The 19,944-nt window shown below is 52.9% G+C and overlaps 6 protein-coding genes across 6 annotated transcripts; 4 read left to right on the top strand and 2 right to left on the bottom strand.

Annotated features, from left to right (window-relative positions):
* Positions 1-1,022: 1,022 nt before the first annotated feature.
* Positions 1,023-2,530, bottom strand: DACRYDRAFT_113556 (uncharacterized protein; the record flags this gene model as incomplete). Its single annotated transcript, XM_040769655.1, has 4 exons — positions 1,023-1,459; positions 1,519-1,865; positions 1,916-2,149; positions 2,203-2,530. 4 exons carry the CDS (start codon positions 2,528-2,530, stop codon positions 1,079-1,081), a joined length of 1,290 nt encoding a protein of 429 aa, XP_040632330.1. The 3' UTR covers positions 1,023-1,078.
* A 288-nt stretch (positions 2,531-2,818) lies between these two features.
* DACRYDRAFT_61934 (aldo/keto reductase) lies at positions 2,819-4,036 on the top strand. The gene is made up of 4 exons (XM_040775683.1): positions 2,819-3,004; positions 3,062-3,387; positions 3,450-3,793; positions 3,846-4,036. Exons 1-4 carry the CDS (start codon positions 2,830-2,832, stop codon positions 3,985-3,987), a joined length of 987 nt encoding a protein of 328 aa, XP_040632329.1. The 5' UTR covers positions 2,819-2,829; the 3' UTR covers positions 3,988-4,036.
* Positions 4,037-4,738: 702 nt separating this feature from the next.
* Positions 4,739-5,793, top strand: DACRYDRAFT_46367 (aldo/keto reductase; the record flags this gene model as incomplete). Its single annotated transcript, XM_040774698.1, has 4 exons — positions 4,739-4,829; positions 4,875-5,279; positions 5,327-5,463; positions 5,512-5,793. Coding segments are annotated over 4 exons (915 nt in total), but the record flags the coding sequence as incomplete, so codon positions are not given.
* Positions 5,794-6,063: 270 nt separating this feature from the next.
* DACRYDRAFT_19932 (asparagine synthase) lies at positions 6,064-10,416 on the top strand. Its single transcript, XM_040771726.1, has 7 exons — positions 6,064-6,264; positions 6,324-6,472; positions 6,520-7,718; positions 7,768-8,977; positions 9,033-9,793; positions 9,871-10,023; positions 10,107-10,416. The coding sequence occupies exons 1-4, from the start codon at positions 6,099-6,101 to the stop codon at positions 8,021-8,023; spliced, it is 1,770 nt and encodes a 589-aa protein (XP_040632327.1). The 5' UTR covers positions 6,064-6,098; the 3' UTR covers positions 8,024-8,977; positions 9,033-9,793; positions 9,871-10,023; positions 10,107-10,416.
* Positions 10,417-15,598: 5,182 nt separating this feature from the next.
* DACRYDRAFT_38272 (uncharacterized protein) lies at positions 15,599-16,327 on the top strand (the record flags this gene model as incomplete). The annotated part of the gene is made up of 1 exon (XM_040774441.1): positions 15,599-16,327. A coding segment is annotated over one exon (729 nt), but the record flags the coding sequence as incomplete, so codon positions are not given.
* A 1,016-nt stretch (positions 16,328-17,343) lies between these two features.
* DACRYDRAFT_13450 (uncharacterized protein) lies at positions 17,344-18,910 on the bottom strand (the record flags this gene model as incomplete). Its single annotated transcript, XM_040770980.1, has 4 exons — positions 17,344-17,486; positions 17,537-18,071; positions 18,185-18,664; positions 18,872-18,910. The coding sequence occupies 4 exons, from the start codon at positions 18,908-18,910 to the stop codon at positions 17,344-17,346; spliced, it is 1,197 nt and encodes a 398-aa protein (XP_040632325.1).
* Positions 18,911-19,944: the final 1,034 nt, after the last annotated feature.

The raw sequence follows: 19,944 nt of genomic DNA, 5'->3' as shown, positions 1-19,944 counted from the left end.
AGCTCTGCAATCAAGTGTTGCAAAGAGTCTGCAATGTCAAGCATCCAGCTCAAATCTGCACAGGGATCTAATTGATCCCCTGTATCAATTGGACCAGCTACAACCTGACTATGGCTTCTATTTGAAGCACCATTGGCCAAGGAATCCTTGTCCAATAGCATATTGGAATCCTCAGTTTCCATTCATGCTCTTTGAGCAGCAAGATCAGTACTTTGATCTCCTCATGCAGGTTCCTGTTGCCCAGAAACCCATTCTGAGCTATTTCTGAGTTCAGAAAAGCTCCAAGAGCCTGGTACAGTTGTGGGAGTATCCACAACCCCAGGTCCCCAGCCGCCCTTAGGACTGACCTCAGTCTTTCTACTGGGTGGAGGGTGTCCCACCATTTTTCAGCTGGTCTCCATAATGCAGAGACTAGAATCTGACATGGAGCACTTCTCACTCTATTCCTTTATGAACTCCACTTTTTGGAGTCATGTAAAAAAGTGAAAGGGCTTAAGGTGCCCTTACACCCTCAATACATACACAGAGCAAATGTATTACTAACTAGTAGTAATACATGCGTGTAGCAAAAGGGATGAAGAGAAGGGTGGCCTACAGCCACCTGCTATGTGTTAGTCCAATGGATGATCATGATCACCTTGCAGAGGCAATCCTACCTAAAGAGGTAAGTACGGGGTCATATACGGACCCTTACAGTGCAGCATACATTTACTTTTGTCATCTACTGTATCCTAAGCTCTCCTGCATAGCATAGCCAAATTTACCCCTAGGATTGAATTGAAAACTCTGTTTAAATCACCTTTAATGGGCTAGGCTAGGAATCCTAACATCCCCTCCACTGAGGGTCAGTCAGGTGATTCTAGGTCTCCTACGAGACCCAGGAGCCCCTGAACATGCAGTGACTCCGAGGCCCAGCGAACCGAACGCCGCATCCGTCAGTCCGAACCGAAATCACTCTCTGCGCTTTGGTCCTTAAAAATAAACGGCATGTATATAATCAGACAAGCGCGCACATGATGTATCGGTGATATGGATGGTTGTATGGATATGGATGGCTGTAGGGATATGGATGGCTATACTACAGTTGCACGAGAGGGAAGTCGGCGGGCTCGAGGGTGTCGAGGAAAAGCCTCAGAACGCGGAAGTTTTGTCCGGGGGTGTCCTGGACAGCGCCTCGCATCTCGTTGAACGAGAATGTGTTGGCTGCCTTGATGCCGTCGAAGCGGACCATTCCTCCGACGCCCATGTGAAACAGCGCGCCAAGGTCATCAGCCCTAATGAGACGCCAGGCACGGTGGTTCTTATATGCGGTTTCCTTCACAATGCTTGCTGGTTGGCGAGAGCTTGCAAACTCCAGCCAGGTCGTATTCTCGGGACTGAACCCGAACAGAACCATGAGGGCGTTGCGCGCCTCGTCAAGGACTGCACGGCGACGGATCTGGTCCAACTTGTTATGATCCTGTAGAAATATCAGCGAAGGTGACAATGTGCGATAAGGGTGAGAGGGTGATCACGTACGTAATCGAAGCCCTCCAGCTCGATCACCCTGTTCTCCAGCGAAGCCACCTTCTCTTTCAGCCTCAGGTTCTCCTTTTTCAGCAGGCGGTTGTCCTCTTTCAGCAGGCGGATTTCCTCTCCCAATGTTTCGGTTGTGCGGGCCAGCTGCTGGCGGATGGCTTTCTCAAACATTATCATGCGGTCCGAGTTCGTCTCCTCATCGTTGGTGTTAACCTCTCCTTGCAGCCTCTGGGACTGCGTGCCGGCCTCGTCGAGGTCGTGCTGGAGCTGTTGGCTTCTTCCGACACCCTTTCCCTTTCCCTTGTCCTTCAACTGCTTTTCAGTGTCCTTCAACTGCTTCTCAGCGTCTAAATGGCTCGTCAGCAGTCAGTGCGCAGGAACGAGGCAATGTACGCACTGCCGAGCTTTTCTTGCAACTCCTCCGCAATCAGGCTCTGACTCGCGGCGGTCGCAGTTGCTCCCTTTACAAGATACTTGAGGGGCATCGAAGTTTTGAAGTCTTGCTTATCAGGTGGTGCAAACGCAACCACAATGTTGACGTCCTTGGGGATGTGTTCTGATGTAGGAAAATTGAGCTGGCGGGACTCGTTGTTAATCACGTTGCCGTCCTGGTTAAGAGGACGGAATAAAGCTGGAGGGTAATCAGGTGATGTGTTGGCAATGGAGAGAGATAGAAATATACACAGTAGTAGACGGTGGCATTGGAGAGGTCCGGCTTAAAGGGGGCGTCTTTGGTGGCCAAGGTGCGGACCTTCTCGGCAAGAGAATCGCGGGTCATGTCGATCAAGTTCTGGCGTACCAGGTGCGTAACACCCACAGGCACAGGATACATGACATCACCCCGAATACTTGATTCCGTGTAGATGTAACGGATGGGCTTTTCAGCAACCAGTTCGGTTGGGCGGGTGGGTGCGGGTGTAGGTGGGGGAGGAGTGGGCGTGGGGGCTGTCGGAGTCGAAGGGTTGGTACGGGATTGCTGTGTAGTGGTGCGAGATGACGACGGGCGTGACATATTGTGCAAAGTTTGGTGTCGAGGTGGTGGTATAGAAGAGAGAGATGGTGGTGAGATTGACTCGGGATGAGCTTTTGGGCGTGTATACGTATTGTTGACTGTGGGAGTTGGAATCTCACGATGATCCGCAGAGCATGGAGAGCGTGCTCGAGATGGCACCGGGCCTGACGGGCGAGGAAATTTTGCATGCGCGGCTACATCGCACACGCCGATAAATATCGTCTCCATTGAGCTACCGAACTACAACGTACATCTCTCTCCCACGCACGGTCCTCCCCCGCCTTACCAAATCCTCACACATGTCCGCTCGTATCCCCCAAACCAACCTCGGCGGGTCCGCTTCCTCCCTGCGCGTCGGCAAAGTCGGCCACGGCCTGATGTTGATGACGTGGAAACCAACGCCCGCACCCGAAGACCAATGTTTTGCAGCGATACGCACAAGCCTGGAACATGGGGTTGGTATGTTCAATTCTGGTATGTTTGCCTGGGCTGGGGCTGGGGTTGGGTGCGAGGTTGTTGACTTGTACGTAGCGGAATTTTATGGCATCAACCCGAGGGAGGCGAACCTCAACCTTATACGGCAGTTCCTAGCCAACCACCCGGAGTACACTAACCAGATGTTCCTCAGCGTCAAGTCCTCTTCCCGTTCCTCCGAGGAGCAGGTGGGGCAGAGCATAGCCAACATCTCCCAACATCTGGGGGGGAAGAAGATCGACTTGTTCCAATTGGCGAGGGTGGATAGGGCAGTGCCGGTGGAGGAGACGATGCGATTGTTGGAGAGGCTGAGGGAGGAGGGGTTATTTGGTCATATTGGGCTGAGCGAGTGTGCTGCTGAGACGCTTAGGCGGGCATGCAAGGTGAGTGCTCTCATAACCATCCCGGAGGAAGGTTGGGCGGGCGCTGACGGCGGCGAATGCAGGTTGCGCCAGTCGCGGTGGTGGAGATCGAAGTATCGCCCTTTGCCTACGAGGACGAGACGAAAGCCGTGATTGCTACCGCGCGCGAACTGGGAGTGACAGTCGCAGCTTACTCACCGCTAGGACAAGGGTTTCTCACGGGCTCCATCAATCGTTCTGACCTGGAGAGGGGCGACTTGAGGCGCGAAGGGCTGGACAAGTGGTCCGAGAAGAACTTCGAGAGCAATATGGGCCTGGCAGGAGCACTGAAGGAGATCGCGCAGGATAAGGGGGTGACACCGGCACAGCTATGTATCGTTTGGGTTTGCAGTCTGGGAGAACATGTGATCCCTATTCCTGGATCGTCGTGAGTTTATTCATTTTGCCGAGCGAAGGATGAGGGCTGAAGCTGCAGGGAGGCACCCCGGCCGTTCGCTGGAGAACCTGAATGCTGCGAATATAACTCTGAGCAAGGAAGATATCGAGGCGGTCGAACGTGCCATGGAGGAAAATCCTGTCCAGGGAGTGAGGTTCCAGAAGGGTTATCCGGTATGGGGATGAACAATATAGCGATAGAGATACCACGGCAGACGTATAAACATGATCCAGGTCGTCCACGCGAAGCTCGCAGAATGCAGGGGGAATGCAGGGTCAGGGTGAACCACCAATGTCTAGGTGTGCCCACGCTGTTAGAAGTCCCCAGGTGTTCCAGATCATCAAACTCAGTGCCCAGAGACCAGAGGAGACGCGCGTCCCCGTCTTGTTACTGGCGAGCGTGGATGTGCAGTTCTCAACACGGGAGGAAGGCCGGTCAAGGAGAGGCTTGTCCGCACAGCGATTTCTACCCCGCCGTTAGTTGATGTTGAAAGTTAGAAGCAAGTCCTCACGTTGGACACCTGTAGGGGTGAAAATTGGCTTTCCACGCATTGGCACGTGACACCAACGTGAGACTCGTACAGCGTGGGAGGTTATTCCCCACGACGTGATCGTGGCCGAGTGTGCTAAAGACCCTTGTCGCCGACGACGGGACTGACGCATCCGGCGGCGTTCCGAGGAGTCGACGTCAGGCTCTGGTCACCTATTTAAGCCCGGATGAACTTTAGCATGGCTGGACATCGACAGCTCGCTTTCAGCACTTTCGAGATTCACTAGCACGACTTACGCAGACCTGCACTAAGATGATGATCAAAACCACTACTCTGGGAGGCACTGCTACCGACGTCAAGATTGGAAAGGTCGGGGAAGGGCTTATGCTCATGACGTGCGTCTTTCCGTACTGTACCATTTCTATGCTACAACTTACGCACCTCGATTCAGCTGGAAGCCAAATCCTGTTCCCGACGAACAATGCTTCGAGACGATCAAAGCTGCGATTGACAATGGGTGCAACATGCTCAACTCTGGTATGCAACTTCTCTCACTCCCGGCGTATGCTTATCACTTTCCAGGCGAGTTCTACGGCGTCAACCCTCCCGAAGCGAACCTCGAGCTGCTGGCGCGGTTCATGTCCAAGTACCCCTCCTATTCGGATAAGTTCTTCCTCTCCGTCAAGGGCGGGCTGCATAACATGGTCCCCGACGCCTCGGAGGAGAACCTGCGCCGCTCGGTCGACAACATCAACTCTAAGCTTGGGCGGGTGATGGACTTGTTCGAGATGGCCCGTGTGGACCCGAACGTATCGATCGAGACTACTATGGAGAGGCTGGAGAAACTCAGGCTTGAGGGGAAGTTCAAGCATATTGGCTTGAGCGAGGCCAGTGCGGACACGCTGAGGAGGGCATGTAAGGTTGCTAAGGTCGCGGCGATCGAGATCGAGATCAGCCCGTGGTCGTGGGAAGAGGAGACGCGGAAAGGTGCGCATATATGGACATTACGTGGCGATATCTTAATATTGGAACAGTGATCCAGGGTGCCAAGGAACTCGATGTCGCTGTGATCGGTTACAGCCCGCTTGGTCGCGGGTTCCTGACTGGTCGGTTCAACTCCAAGAACGACTTTGACGACTTCCGTCGGGACTACGTGCGGATGCAGGATGAGGTGCGGATCTCCTGTCTTCTATGCACAACGTTATTGACTTGTTTTTAGCACTGGGAGGCGAACACCAAGCTTGCCAACTCGCTCAAGGCCCTCGCAGAAAAGAAGGGCATCACTACTGCCCAACTGTGTATCGCCTGGGTCGCCTCTCTCGGAGAGAAGGTCATTCCCCTTCCCGGGGCGTCTCACGTCAGCCGGCTGTTGGAGAACATTGCTGCGGTTGATGTGGTGCTCACTGAGGAGGACGTACAGGAACTGCATAAGATCATGCAAGATAACCCGGTTAGCGGAGGCAGGTACTCGGGACATGGCGCCAAGTTGATGTGGGGGTAAGCGTTGAAATTGAGACTGCTGTTGTTCAAGAGATGCGTGTACTTATCAGGTTAACAAATCACATTATTCGTATTTCACCATCAATAACATCACCCAGAAAGATCGGCGTTATCAGCAAACCCTTTGCCGGTTTCGGCCGAATTCTGTTGTATGAAGGGCGTAAGGGTCCACACATAACATGACTCTGAAAACCCTCCCCTTACATGTGAGGCGTTATCCACTTCTCCTGCTCTTATCCTTCCTTCTTCTCTACCTGCACCTCTTGCACCTACCCCTTTCACCCCATATCTAGAAGTCAGAAAAAGATGTGCGGCATCCTCGCCATACACGGGCTGGACAACCCGGCCTCTCAGCGTGCACATGCTATCGCAATGTCGAAACGGTTGAGACATCGCGGGCCCGACTGGTCGGGCTGCTTTGTCGGAAAAGACTCTATCCTCGTCCATGAGCGGTTGGCCATAGTCGGTGTTGGTGTGTTCGCTACACCTCTCATCGTTGTATTCGTAATTGATCCACGTCGGTCATTGTAGATACCGGTGCTCAGCCATTGACTAACAAGTCGGGCGACCTTGCTCTCTGTGTCAACGGCGAGATTTATAACCACGTTGCGCTTCGCAAGGGCCTCAAAATGCCGCACAAATTCAAGACACACTCTGACTGTGAGGTTCTTCTGTATCTGGTGCGTATTGGCGTATTTCTGGTATTGGAGGTCTGACATCAAGGCAGTACACTGAGCACGACACGGGGTTATGCAACATGCTCGACGGCATGTTCTCCTTTGCCCTGATCGACAACTCTCGCACTCCTTCCCGTATCGTCGCTGCTCGTGACCCGATCGGCATCACCACTCTCTATCAGGGCTGGTCCTCTTCTCAGCCCGGGGTCGTCTTCTTCGCTTCAGAATTGAAGGCACTCGCAGACGACTGCGATAAAATCATCTCCTTCCCCCCTGGTCACGTATACGACAGCGCAACCGGGAAGACGGAACGGTATTTCAACCCGACGTGGTGGGATACGGACAGCACAAAGCCCGTGCCAACGACCAAGGTGGATCTCAAGCTATTGCGCGAGACGCTCGAGGCGGCCGTAAGGAAGCGCCTCATGTCCGAAGTGCCTTACGGCGTGCTTCTGAGCGGCGGGCTCGACAGTTCGCTTATCGCGTCGATTGCTGCGCGAGAGACGGATAAAGTCGCGCAAGAACTGATGCAGCGCAGGCAACGGCACCTGCTTGTGAACGGCTCGTCTACTCCCACCCATGGGCCGGAGGAGTACCCAATTGCCTCATGGCCCCAACTTCACTCATTCTCTGTCGGCTTGCCTAACTCGCCCGATCTTCTCGCTGCACGCAAGGCCGCCGCCTTCCTCGGGACGATCCACCACGAGTACACGTTTACTGTTCAGGAAGGCCTGGACGCGCTCGAGGACGTCATCTACCATTTGGAAACGTACGACGTGACCACATGCCGCGCATCGACGCCTATGTACCTCCTGAGCCGGAAGATCAAGGCAATGGGTGTGAAGATGGTCCTCTCCGGTGAGGGGTCAGATGAGATCTTTGCTGGCTATCTGTACTTCCACGCTGCACCTACGCCGGACGACCTGCACGTCGAGTGTGTCAAGCGGGTCAAAAATCTGCACACCTCTGACTGCCTTCGTGCGAACAAGTCGACCATGGCTTGGGGGCTCGAAGCACGTGTGCCGTTCCTCGACAAAGCCTTCCTCGAGGTGGCGATGAACATCGACCCTGTGGAGAAGACATTTGGGAAGAAGGAGTATGACGAGGATGGAAGGCCGAAAATGGAGAAATATATTCTGCGCAAGGCGTTTGATTGCGCCCCGGACGGGAAGGCATACTTGCCGGACTCGATCCTGTGGAGGCAGAAAGAGCAGTTCTCCGATGGTGTTGGGTACTCCTGGATTGATGGGTTCGTTTCTATACAGCACTGGTATGACTTCGACTGACTTGTTGTACAGAATGAAAGAACACGCCGAGGGGCTCGTGAGCGACGAAGCGTTTGCCAAGGCCGAACAGCGGTGGCCAGTCGACACTCCCGATACCAAGGAAGCGTACATGATCCGCGAGATGTTCGAGCGTCTATTCCCCACGGAAGCTGCAGCGTCCACGGCTGTCCGGTGGATCCCCAGAAAAGACTGGGGTTGCGCTACCGACCCGAGTGGACGGTCTGTAACCATCCACAAAGCGGCATACGATGCCCCTGAGGACGCCTGAACTTAATGTATTTGGTCAGCCATACCTTGAAGAACAGTCGATTTGGTAACAAATGCACATTCCCCTCGGTACCGGCCGACTTAGATTATAACGTACGATACTTAGAGCATCTGATGAGCGGAGTACATGACGGGGAGGGGTTACGTGTAGTATGTAGGTAGCGGGGTAGTAATGAATGAGTTAAGGTTGTTCTTGCAGCTCTGGTATGAAGCGGCAAAAAAAAGGAAAACAGATCTGAGAAGGTAGGGAAAACGTATAATAACGATTGACAGGAATGGGCAGTGCCATTAGATATACCTTCCAGATAGGGAGTGTTGGAGCCGGCTGGGGCTAGGTTAAGATTACATCATATTGAGCTTGTTGATAGACGGGTTGGCAGCGATGATCTGCCGGTAGAGGCCAACGCCAGAGTCCTCGCTCGGTGCGTTGGAGTACTTTGTAGTCCTGACACTCTCAGGAACGGGAGTCGTCTCCTTCCGAGTAGTACCGGAGGAGACAGTGCTGGAAGGCGGCGTATTCTGCGCTTTCCGAGCAGTGGCAGTCGTCAGCCTAGCAGCGGAATTCGGGTTACTTCCCCAAGGCGGACGCTGGGGTTTCTCCTCGTTTGACCCGTTCGCAGGCCGGCGCACGGGACCGTGGGTTCTGCTCATCGGCCGGCCAGCGATAGGCGGGTGGTCGGGATTCCTAAGCCTATTCCCGAATTTCGCGTTCGCAGGTGAGTCCCGCGTGTACGCCCCGACAGCGCTCTTCCGAACAGCACCAGGTCGTCCGGTGGCCGGAGGCGCAGAAGCGGACAACGGGGCGCGCTTGACGGTGATCTTGTCTGCTCCCCAGTATGAGAACGACATTTTGGACTTGCGATCCGATTCGTCTGAGTCCATTCCGTCGTCATCGGCGTTCAGGCCAGCATCGGCAATCGCTTCCTGCGTAAGCTTCGCATGGGTTTTGCTAACACTATCTCCCGTCAACACGGCCCTCAAACATGATCATAGAGTGTGGAAAGACGTACTCTTCCATAGATACCGCGCCCACCTTTGGCACAGGATCCGCATCTGGATCGGCAGACATAGCCCAAGTCTCAATCTTCACAAACTTGTACAAGTTCCTCGGTTTTGTCTGCTGAGCCCGTTTCGCGCCTGTCGACCCGAACTTTCCCTTCCCGCCAAGATCAGGCACGCTCGCGCTCTTCCCCGGTACGCCGAGCCCAGTAGAACTAGCAAGAGGAAGCGTTGTGACCCCCGTCCTCTGACACCGGAGCGCAACATCGTTGAACGTAACGAGCCAGAGGTCTTTCTTGCTCCCCATAGCAGGCGTAGCACCGAGCACGTTCTCGCTCAGTCTCCTAAAGCTCGTTTTCTGCTTCACGCTCCTGCTGGGCAAACTCTGAGTCTGGCTCTGGGCGGCAAACGCACCGGGCGCATCGCGGGAATCGGTTGAGCCGGGGACGTCGATCGGGGATTCTTTGACGAGTACACGGCTAGCTTTAGGCGCTGCGAGCAGTTTGTTCTTCTCCAAACCCTCGATGCGTGCCAATACGTCCCTCGTCCGATCGCGCTCTTCCTTGAGGATCTTCTCGTCCTCTATCGAACGGACGATCTCCTCCACTTCGGCAACCATGAGTAGCGTGCTCTCGTATTCGTACGTGCTGGGATCGGTGTGGAAGAGCAGGTTTTGGAAGAGGAGGGGGTATTTGAGTAGCCGCTGGAAGGGCTTTGAGAGACAGATCGACAGTCCTGTCTCGCCTTTATCCGCTGCGCTCTCTTCCAAGCGCTACACATGAGCACAAGGACAGATATGAGCACGAGCACGTTCACGATTAACACTATTTGCACAAGGGCCGGACGCACCTGGAGGATCTTGGAAATCCGCATCCATTCCACTGCATCCTGCTTCTTGGGCTTCTTCTTAACGTCCGTGCTGAGGAACGCGTCTGCCTGCTCGAGTGCACGCTCAAGGTGCAAGACGTAGGTTGCGTATTCGCGGAGGATATGACTCTGCTGGAGAATCAGCATCGTGTGCCTCTCAGACGGCCCAAACCCCGATGCAAAGCGAGGTCGTATCTAAGAGAAGGACTCACATGCTGGATAAACACGTCCGCCAAACTCCTCACAAGCGGGTACTGCTCCTCATACCTCCTTTTCAGCCCCTCAGAGAGAGCAACATGACCACCCAAGATCCCGCGCTCGAGGACGGTGAGGCACTCTCTGAGGTCCTCCGGGAGCGCTTGGGGGGAGAGCGAGGGCGAGGTGGGGTCGGAGGATGGGGAAGGGCGTTTTTTCAGTTTGTGGATTATGCGCGACGCTGGGGTGGGAGTGCGCGGGGAGAGGGAGACGGTCGACACTGGGCCTTGGCCTGCCGAGGGTTGGGAACGAGGTGGGGGTGGGAGAGACTGGTGTGATCTGCTAGGGAAGGGGACTGCTCCTCCTCTACTGCTTGCGCGGGAACCTGCGCTGGCTGTACGGCCATACGGGCTCCTACCCGCCCCGCGGCGGGACTCTGAGTCCGCTAGTTCCCCGTCTGACGGCGCGTCCGCGTCCTGCACAGGGGAGAGGAAGCGGGCGGCGATAGGCAGGTGCTCGAGTGATTCGGGCGGGGAAGCGGTGCTCTGCGTTTGTGTCTGTGTTGGGTGGGTGCTGGCGGACGCAGTGTGGGAAGCGGGACGGTAGAGGTCTTCGGGCTCTTCGGGGAGGGAGGGAAAGGTCGTCCCGCTTAGAGGGGAGGAGGGGACGACTTGTGATGAGGTGGAGGAGAAGGGGTGCAGGAGGGGGTCGATGAACGTTTCCTTCATCTTGAGGAGTTCTTGGACATACCTAGGCGCAAAAGGAGATCAGTGTCTACCCTTTTGGAGCGGACTGCGGGAATGGGAAAAGAACGCACCTCTCCTCACTAGTGACAATTTCCCATAACACCTCCTGCCTCGTCCTCTCCCTCGGCCCGAGGTTGCTCACCAAATCTCCCTGGGCCGCTTCGCTCCAACTTGCCGCGACGGGGACAAAGCTGCGCGTGCTCATGTGGGAATAAGGTGTCCCGCTCCTCAACGAGAACGCCAGGCTTGTTGGGTCCTGCGGCGCCGATGGCGTATGCGTTCCCTGCCTCGAGGTGGCTCTCGACCCTGCGCTGCGGGACGGGAGAGGTCTTGCGTCCGCACTAGGGTTGCTGTACGTCCGCGCTTTGAGAGGCTTATCTTTTGATGGTAGGTCAGGTCGCTGTTCGCCATTGAAGCTGTTCCCTCTGCGACGTGGTTCCTGCCCCTCCTGGGGGAGAGCGAGGGAGCTCAACGGTCCTGGAGTAGGAGGAGGTGAGATGAAAGCGACGCGTTTCTGTGTTCCGTTCTGGTCTGCCGTAGTCGGGATGGACGGAGGGTGAGCATTCGCTGTCGGTGCTTTTCTCCGCGTGTCTGCTGCCGGTGAGGAAGTGACTTTTGGAGGCGTCTTTGGTGTTGCGGTCGTTGTTTCGGGGATAGAGTGAAGTAATGCTGGTGGGAGGAGTGAGTCGAGCGGTTCTAGCTGGGGGATCCTTGCCATCTCCCCCGGTGCAATAGACAGCGGGCTCCTCGGTGGCAGAGTGTTCCTCGTGTTTGTTGACGGTGTCGTTGTCGTTGTCGTTGTTGATGATGTTGAGGGTGATGATGCTGAGTGAGGGATGTCAGGTAGTTGCTTCTCTCTCTCTTTCCTGCCCAAACCGTTGAAGCGGTGTATGAGGGCTTTGATAGCCATTTTTGGAAAGTAAAAAAGTGAAGGTGATTATGCTGATATTGTTGATGAATGCAAGTTGGGTGATGGTTGATGATAGAGAGGGTATAAACAGGGAGGCTATAAGGTGTAAGTTGAATTGAAAGAGGATACACTGATCACAGCGCACAAGTCAAAGGAAGAGGTCGAGGCAAACGCGCGATGTGAACGTGTCCTTTCACTCTTTCCTCTTCTTTCTCTTCTTCTCCCGACGCTCCCGACTCTTATTCCAACAGATCAATTCCCGCGCTTTCACAGTCTGCAATGAATATCGCTTCCGACTAGGCAACGAACAGGTAAAAAGTAAGTAAAGAAAAGCAGAAGATCAAAGGGAATTCAAGGCCTGACAACCGATATTGATCTGCAGACAACGGACATGGCCACACTTAACACACTTGTCCCGCAGAAATAAATGCCCCCGCAGCGCGACACGCGGGTGACGCGTGTGTTTTACCTCACTTCTCTTGTAGGAATGGCCAGGGATAGAAAGTTGTTTACAGCACATACAAATTACAACCACCGAGCATGCTCTAAACCTACTAATGCTTTCTGGGCAGCATCGATGTATCTAATGATCAGAGATCGGTACAACGGTCGGATGGTATCGGAGAGAGCTTTCTGGTTATACCTTTCAGGAAGCGAGCTGAGAGTCTCATCTAGTCTTATCGCCCCTTCCTCACCGATTGCATACCAGTTCGCAAGCAGCGGCAGGAAGGGCTTCGTTACAGAAGACCACCCCTTGACGTCACCCATAACTTCAAACGGATGCGTCTTCGCGGTACACGTCGAAAAGTCTGAAGCATCATAAGCTGCGCGCCACGTATTCTCCCTATTAGTTGCCACTCCAAGGTCTTGCACTATCGTAATGATTGTGTATACCAGCGAGTGAGTGAAAGATTCCAGGTCATCCACCGCAGTGTGAGGGCTTGGGATGTCATTGACCCAGTTCTTGAGGCGGCGCAGGGAGATGAATGGCAATGTACCCTGTTGATGAGTGAGCTCTCTGTTTATAATCTCGTTGGTGCTGCTTTACCGAGAGATCATCATACGGGAGCCGATCCTCATCGCATCTGATAGCATGATCACCGTCAATGATCACACCAATGCAGTGCGTGACCCCTTGCATGTTCTCAAACTCCGTTCTGAATAACATGCCTCAGTGTAATGAAGGAGCTGCATGATAGACTACATACCGAGGCACGGGTTTGCACTCAAACTCATCCACCAGGAGCACGTTGGCAATGCTGACATCGCGATGCCAATAACCAAGCTCATATAAGTTATCATAACCTTGGTCATGTGTCAGCACGGCTTCTTTGTCGGACGTTTACGACTCGCCAAGCATTGCATGCATGACGGCACGCACAAGCTGAGCCGGTGTTTCCGCCATTCTGAGTGGTCGACCGATGGTTTTGAACAGAAGGAATGAGTAAATTCGAGTGTCAAGCTCGTACTTGTTCTTGGTTTTATCAAAAATCGTCCATTCAGTTGACTCAAGACCTCGCAAAGGGTTTGTTGTGAGAAGTCCTCCTTTCGATGATTTGGCCAACCAGGCCGCTTCCAGACGGGGTATACCAAAGTGCCCTTGTGCTGCCTCAAACATGTCTTTTTCCATTGCTCTGTCAGCGTGAGGGCAACTGATCTTCAAGATCCGCAGATCTGACTGTTGAACATCAGAGATCATCTCTACGAAGCAGCCATGCACTCTGCTTGCTATCGTCCTCGAATGAACTGCATTGACAGCCGTTGATGTGCGAAGGCTTTGTGATATTGTAGATCGGGTAGCTCCAGAGAGACTGCTGGAGACATCCAGTCTCGTTGTTCGGCGGTTTTGCTGGGCTCTGGTCATAGATCGTCTCTGACGCTTGCCGGATACACCCTGATGAACAGTGCTATCGGTTTTCAAAGAGTATGCTGCGCGAGTATTGGGCGAGAGATATACCACCGGCTCTTCTGGCTGATTGCGACGATGGCATGGAGGGCTCTGTTGTGAGGGTATACCTGGGCGAGTCACGGAGCCCTTGAAGATTGGTATGCGAGTTGGTCGACCTCCGGTTGCAGCTGCCGGCAGATCGATGGGCAACTGTGACAATCCAGCTGCTAGTGCTTCATCTGCTGGGTAGGCAGAGACCTTCCGCATCGGTATTCGGCTGGATCGCAGGGCTGGCGGACTTGCTGGACTGGCATTCACGTCAGGGGGATATTGTACGAGATTCGGCTTCGCAACTGCTGGGACATCCGACGGTTCGGCAGTGGCGTTAACGAGTGAGGACTGACCGGAGGATTCTAATATGCTGGGTCCTGCTGCCGAGCGAACCTTGGACACAACCATCACACATGTCTGCCGACTTCTTATGCCAGCTCGATGGCATATAGTATGTTCGATGCGATAAATGTTAGCATCACATTCGACGATGCCTTTCTTCTTCAAGTGTGTCAGATCTGCGAGGTTGGAATTTCGACCGTACACGAGGGCAATGGTATGGTGGATGATGCCAGCCAAGTCAGACTCGACCCTGAAGCTGTACTGGGGTGATCCAATCATTCCACCACGAGTGAAGAGGACAAAAAGAATCGTCTGAGTCGCGTGATCATACACGAGGCACCTGACGCAGATGAGCTGGGGAGATGCCTCGAAAGCACAATTGGCCTAAGTCGCCACTTGGATGACGGCATCAGTAATGGAAGATTTCACCTTGGCATAGATTGGGAAATCCCTCCATTTCGCCTTGCCTTGTTGTGGCGGAGGATGGGAGCCAGCTAGGAGATCAGGCTTGAGGAGGTATTGTGACGCTCGCGAGCTTTGCATCACCCGATCATATACATAGAATCGCAAATTGTCCGTGTTGGATCCCGCAGGCAAGGCCGACTCGTATACCTGGAGAACCGTGTTCAAGAATCCGGTAATGGAGGGATAGTATGCACGCTCGGGTCCTTCCCTCGGCTTTGTAACTTTTTTCAGCGCTTTCGTTATGAGCGGGCTGGGGATGGTATGTCGTGCCGCATTCATGTCGACCGTAAGCAAGCCCGTGCTGATCCAGTCAGCCCAGCGAGTCGCGCCACTAAGCTCGGAGGACAGAGCGTGCATCATCGTACGTTGTTCTCCAGGCGGCAGCTCTCCCGAAGACGGTCGATTTGGGGTGTCATACAGAACATGGATGGCCTTGGGAGTTCTATGTGGTTGCTGATTGGACAGACCCGAGAGTTGAGGATCCTGGGGAGGAGAAACGTGATTCATTGGCGACGAGCACAAATATCGTAGAGGAAGAGAAGCGGACTAAACTCAGCGAAGTCGGCGATGGATGTCACAGTCGTGGATGGATCACTGTACAGTCTTTTGACGCGTTCCATCCGGGACGACGCGTCCGAGTTGCGTGAGCACGTGTTCCGTTGCGGGTGCTCATGGCAATTGCCCACGAGTGTTGAGCTGGTTAATCAACTGCTTGCAGCGACACACTAGAAAAAGCGCGAAGTATTTACAAGTTTATAAGAGGATTGAAGTTTAGAAAAGGTTAATAGCTTTTGTGATGATGGTCGTTTACTTCTGAGAATTGAAGGCCACAGATGGCAGTGCTTGGTCCGCCCCTTATAGTCACAGGGACTGTCATCATGTGCGCCTCCAACCTTGTCATAGTTTTCTTCCTCCCCATATCCATGCATACGATGCTAGAGCGAAATACCGATATGTGAATCAACATCAACCTGGAGGTTGTGGACAAACTTTTACCGTGTTTATACGAATCACTCAGTTTAATTAGCGGAGACGGCCAAGGTCCGGATTAACGGAATCGTATACGTGCATCCGCCTCCCCAAAAATGTATTGACTCAGCTCTACATTCCCCGATGCTCCCTGCCCACCAAACGAAGCATCTTTCCCTCCTAATGATCCCCTTCCGACACCAGACGTTCCAGCTGCATCAGTCCGTCTCCTCGGAATCGAACGGCACCTCCCTCTGGACAGGCGGGCAACTCCTGCCTCTCTGGATCGCTGCTGATTTCCCTGTACACCCCTCTTCGGACGTTCATGCTCGCCGACCTCGGGCATGCGAGTTAGGCTCCGGTACGGGCCTTACGGCTCTCGCTCTGGCTAGCATGGGCTGGGACGTCGATGCTACCGACACGAGCTTCATCGTACAACACACCCTAGGTCCAAACCTCCAGCTCAACCCCGTGTCCGGGCGAGTCACCGTCAGGGCGGTTGACTGGCTCGAACCGCTGGACTTTGCTCAGTGGAGAACCGAGGATGAGGATGCGGAGGGAAATGTGGCCGGGGGGCCGCCGTACGACCTCATCCTCTCCGCCGACACGCTCTATTCTCCTTCTCTTGTCACTCCCCTCCTTACCACGCTCAAGCAACTCGCTTCCGCCAGCTTCCGGGGAAAGCGTTCCTGCCCCGTGCTCCTCTGCCTCGAGCGACGTGACCCGGAGCTCATAGATCGCGCGTTGGGGGAAGCGAGAGACCTGGGGTTTAGACTGAAGAGGGTAGGACAGGGGAAGGTGCTGAGGGTTTGGGAAAGGGCGGGGATGGTAAGGGAGGATTTGGAGGGTCTGGAGATTTGGAGATTGCTTCTGTGGAGGGAGAGGCCGGAGGGAAACGGGGAGGAATGAGAAGGTGCGCTTTAGGGTAATGAGAAGGCCGGCTTGTGTGCAGCTATATCTATTCCAGGTCGGAGAGGCGCTTCCTCAGTCAACACGCCACACTCGTCCTTACGAAGTACCACGAGCTCAAACTGGTCTGGGCAGGCTGGGGTATGGATGCACTGTGAACAATGGGAGATCGGGCTCGTTTTTTTCAGACAAATTCTAGCGTGTAAATCGGTATTAGTATTAGCGGTTCTAGATATGGTTTCGTGTGTAAAGAGATGGTCTTGGTGTAAACATCCATGATCCTCAGTTAAAACTGCCCCACCTCTCCCCCCCCCCTTGTTCGCGAAAACGGCGAAGTCCAACTTGAGAACCCTAACATTGAAAAAAAATAATCATTTGGAGCTCATTTCACCTCGAACAAGTTGCGATTGAAATCTACTCTTACATTAACATAATATTGACATATTTCAACTAAATCACAATACGATAATTTTTTTTTTTAGCTTTAAGGACGCCAGCGTAATGTGGCTGTGCAGTGGCTGTGCGTTAGTCGGAGCCGTCAATTCTCTGTTTGACCCAATCAGAGGGCTGCAAAAGTGCGGACAAGGGGGAGCCATGGCACAGATCTCAGTCACTGCATTTCACAGGTACTTTGCCTAGGGCAGTGCAGGTATGACAAGACAGGGTTTAGTCACCTGGACTGAATATCAGAATAGGCAAAATTGGCTGGACAGGGTTATAGCTTTAGATTGGTTGTCTGGAATAGCATAAACTAGGTTTTATGTAAAAATGGTCTTGCTCAGGCAATGTTAAGCCTGAGAAAGACCATCTGGTCCACCTTGGATGACATTAAATAATGTGTTACCAAGCCCTCAAGCCAGCTTGAATAGCCTCATATAAGGTAATTGTGTTGGTTGATGGACCCACACAATTATTTCATTGTCAGTGCTAGTGTGCAGGTATAATATCATACAGGAAATGTCATATGCAGTCCTAGTGTATTAGACAAGGGGGGGCTCCCCACCCCCCTTGACATCATCCCAAATCTCTCTGGTCACCTGCTCAGCTTCTCCCAACCCCAGCAGGTCATGCACCATGTGCTCTGGTTCTCTGTAGCCCAACAGCTTGAGGATTGCTGATAAACCTGAAGCCACAATGAGCATAGTTATACTGCAAAGTTGAGCAAAAACTTACCCATGATGCCAATGACACAGGCAATATCCTTCACATGCCCCTTGACCCAGGACTTGACTGCCTTCCAGGACGCCCTGCTCAGCTTGACAGACCTTTGACTCTTCTGATGTATCCACTTCTTCACCTCATCATTGCGATAGGCAAAGCACATGCACAAGTTGTCCATGCAGACCTTGAGCATGACAACCACTTTGCTCCTGCGTTGGGCATCTGCCTCCCTTGATTTGAGCATACCAAGGTTGTGGCCTTCCCTCCAGGCTTGGAGCATCCTCTTCTCATGCTCATGGCAAAGGATGATCTTCTTACCCTCTTTGGTCTTGAAATGGTGCTTGGTGAGCCTGCTAGCCTCCTCATTGGATCCGAACCAGATGCCCATGTTCCTGTGGCGTGCTTCTTCTGCTTGGAATTCTTTTTCAGTCATGGTGGCCAAATCTGTCTTCTTTGCAGGTTTGGCAGCGAGATCTTTACCCAAATGGGAGATCTCCTCTCCCTCCCCTTCAGTGATAGCAAGAGTATTGTTCCCTTTGATAGAGACCTGATTTGGGGTCAATAATGGTCTGTATGCTTGGTATTCCGTCAACCAACATGAATACCTTAGGTACTATACAGCACCTGAGGAATTGTTTGGCTTTGGCCGGTAGTACTTACCACTCCACCATCCTTCAACACCTTGAAGGTTGTCTTTGTCAGACCTGCATCCATCCCATACCTCTTTGCCGCCAAATCCAGGATCTTCTTGAACAGCACCAACTCACCAGGAGTGAGGACAACTCCCATGCTGTTGGGCTCACTGCTGCCTTCACCCTGTCTCTCCTGCTCCACAACCTCCAGGCAAATCTTGCCCTTCTCCTTGCCTTTCATCACCTTTGTTTTCTTCTTGTCATCCTCATGGTTTGCACCATCTTCCTTCTTCTCATTCTTGGAGAGTTTGGGCATGTTGCTGTCCAATGTGCTGCTGCAGGAAGCATTGTTCAGCACAGAGCACCAAACACTCACAGTCTGCTTGACATTGCCTGAGAAGTCATTCACACTGCTGAAAGGGGAGCTGGCAGAGTGTTGCATAGTAGAGGCAATGGAGGCAGGGATTGAAATTGGCATCAGAGTTGATAACAGTAGACATGTTGATAGCTGATGGTGGTATGAGAGAGAGATGGCAGAAGAGTGAAGCCTGAGTTCATCAAATAAGATAGGGGGTTGGCCATGAGGCATTCGCTTCCACTGCTTTGTTCCTTTCCCATGATTATCATTCCAGTCCTGTTGTATATGCCAAAATTTATAATAATCTGAGTTTCGAGCACTGATAAAGTGATGGTATTGAGAGTATAGCAGAGTTACCTTCATGCCATAAGGTAATTGTGTTGGTTGACAGAACATTGCTAATACTGTATGGATCACAATATTATCCAGGTTTTTCAGGTCTTGATACTGGGTTAATAGATGTCAGCTAGTGAAATGAGAAGACAACTGAAAAAACAGCAGAGAATTTCTATTGTAGATTCTGCATGATGGGAGCTATATATGGGTACTTCTATGGGCACTTGTAGTCACATGCTTGTCAGTACTGCTGTGCAGCGGACACAAATGGCCTAGCACTGGCTGACCTAAAGCCCCCTGCTTGTTGTCCTTGAGGTCAATGCTATCCATCACCTACCTCAACACAATGTCTTTAGTAGTCCAGCTCAACAATCTTCCACTGAATTCATTGTAAGTCACTTTTTTGCCCTCATTAGTAGGACTCACCCAATTATCCATTAGGGCGCAACCCATTCTTGTTAGTATGCAGGGGAGAACTACAGGGCATCTGAGCCCACACCTCAGTGTCATGCACAACTACATGCATGTTGCTGCTGCTATGGGTGCGCCCCTCCTCTACAGAGACTTTGAAGTAGCACTCACCATTGTTATAGATCCGGGCATTGCAATTCCTTGGCAAATTCTGAGTGGCCCTCAGTGAAGTCATTCCTGGGGGCTGATGCAGCCATGTGAGTCTGTTCAAGAACAAAGATGGGACAAGAAACAGATCCATGACTTGAGATCTGCCAGCATTATGCATTTTGTCAACCAACACAATTACCTTAGTGGAACTTGCCTGTGGAGCACCACACCCCCTACCTGCCTACAGGGTAGTGGTACTGCTGCTTGCTTGTGGAGCAGCTCTGCAGTCTCTGACAATCCAACTGCACATCTGGAGCTTGCCAGTGCTGCCAACTCTGAACCCATCATTTCTTCTGATCACCATCTGTCTCCTGACTTCAATACCTCCATCTCTGCCAGCTCAGTGGCGGCTGCAATCCAGTGTGCCATGATACCATTCTCTGGCATTGACAATGCTCACAATAGCCACTGTGTGTCAGGGCACCAGCTCATTGCTTGATCAAGAGACATGACTAAGCCTTTATGACATGGAA

The sequence above is a fragment of the Dacryopinax primogenitus genome, assembly GCF_000292625.1.
Source record: "Dacryopinax primogenitus strain DJM-731 SS1 chromosome Unknown DACRYscaffold_2, whole genome shotgun sequence".
Classification (NCBI taxonomy): Eukaryota; Fungi; Basidiomycota; class Dacrymycetes; order Dacrymycetales; family Dacrymycetaceae; genus Dacryopinax; species Dacryopinax primogenitus.
The sequence above is the reverse complement of the archived record's forward strand: the minus strand, read 5'-3'. Positions and strand labels throughout refer to the sequence as shown.

What these genes read in the sequence shown, in the direction of transcription:
- DACRYDRAFT_61934 (XM_040775683.1), top strand. Translation starts at nt 2,830, where the DNA reads ATGTCCGCTCGTATCCCCCAAACCAACCTCGGCGGGTCCGCTTCCTCC. An exon ending in GGTTGGTATGTTCAATTCTG is followed by an intron (nt 3,005 to 3,061) that starts GTATGTTTGCCT and finishes ACTTGTACGTAG; the next exon opens with CGGAATTTTATGGCATCAAC. An exon ending in ATCCCTATTCCTGGATCGTC is followed by an intron (nt 3,794 to 3,845) that starts GTGAGTTTATTC and finishes AGCTGCAGGGAG; the next exon opens with GCACCCCGGCCGTTCGCTGG.
- DACRYDRAFT_19932 (XM_040771726.1), top strand. Translation starts at nt 6,099, where the DNA reads ATGTGCGGCATCCTCGCCATACACGGGCTGGACAACCCGGCCTCTCAG. An exon ending in GTTGGCCATAGTCGGTGTTG is followed by an intron (nt 6,265 to 6,323) that starts GTGTGTTCGCTA and finishes CGGTCATTGTAG; the next exon opens with ATACCGGTGCTCAGCCATTG. An exon ending in GTGAGGTTCTTCTGTATCTG is followed by an intron (nt 6,473 to 6,519) that starts GTGCGTATTGGC and finishes ACATCAAGGCAG; the next exon opens with TACACTGAGCACGACACGGG.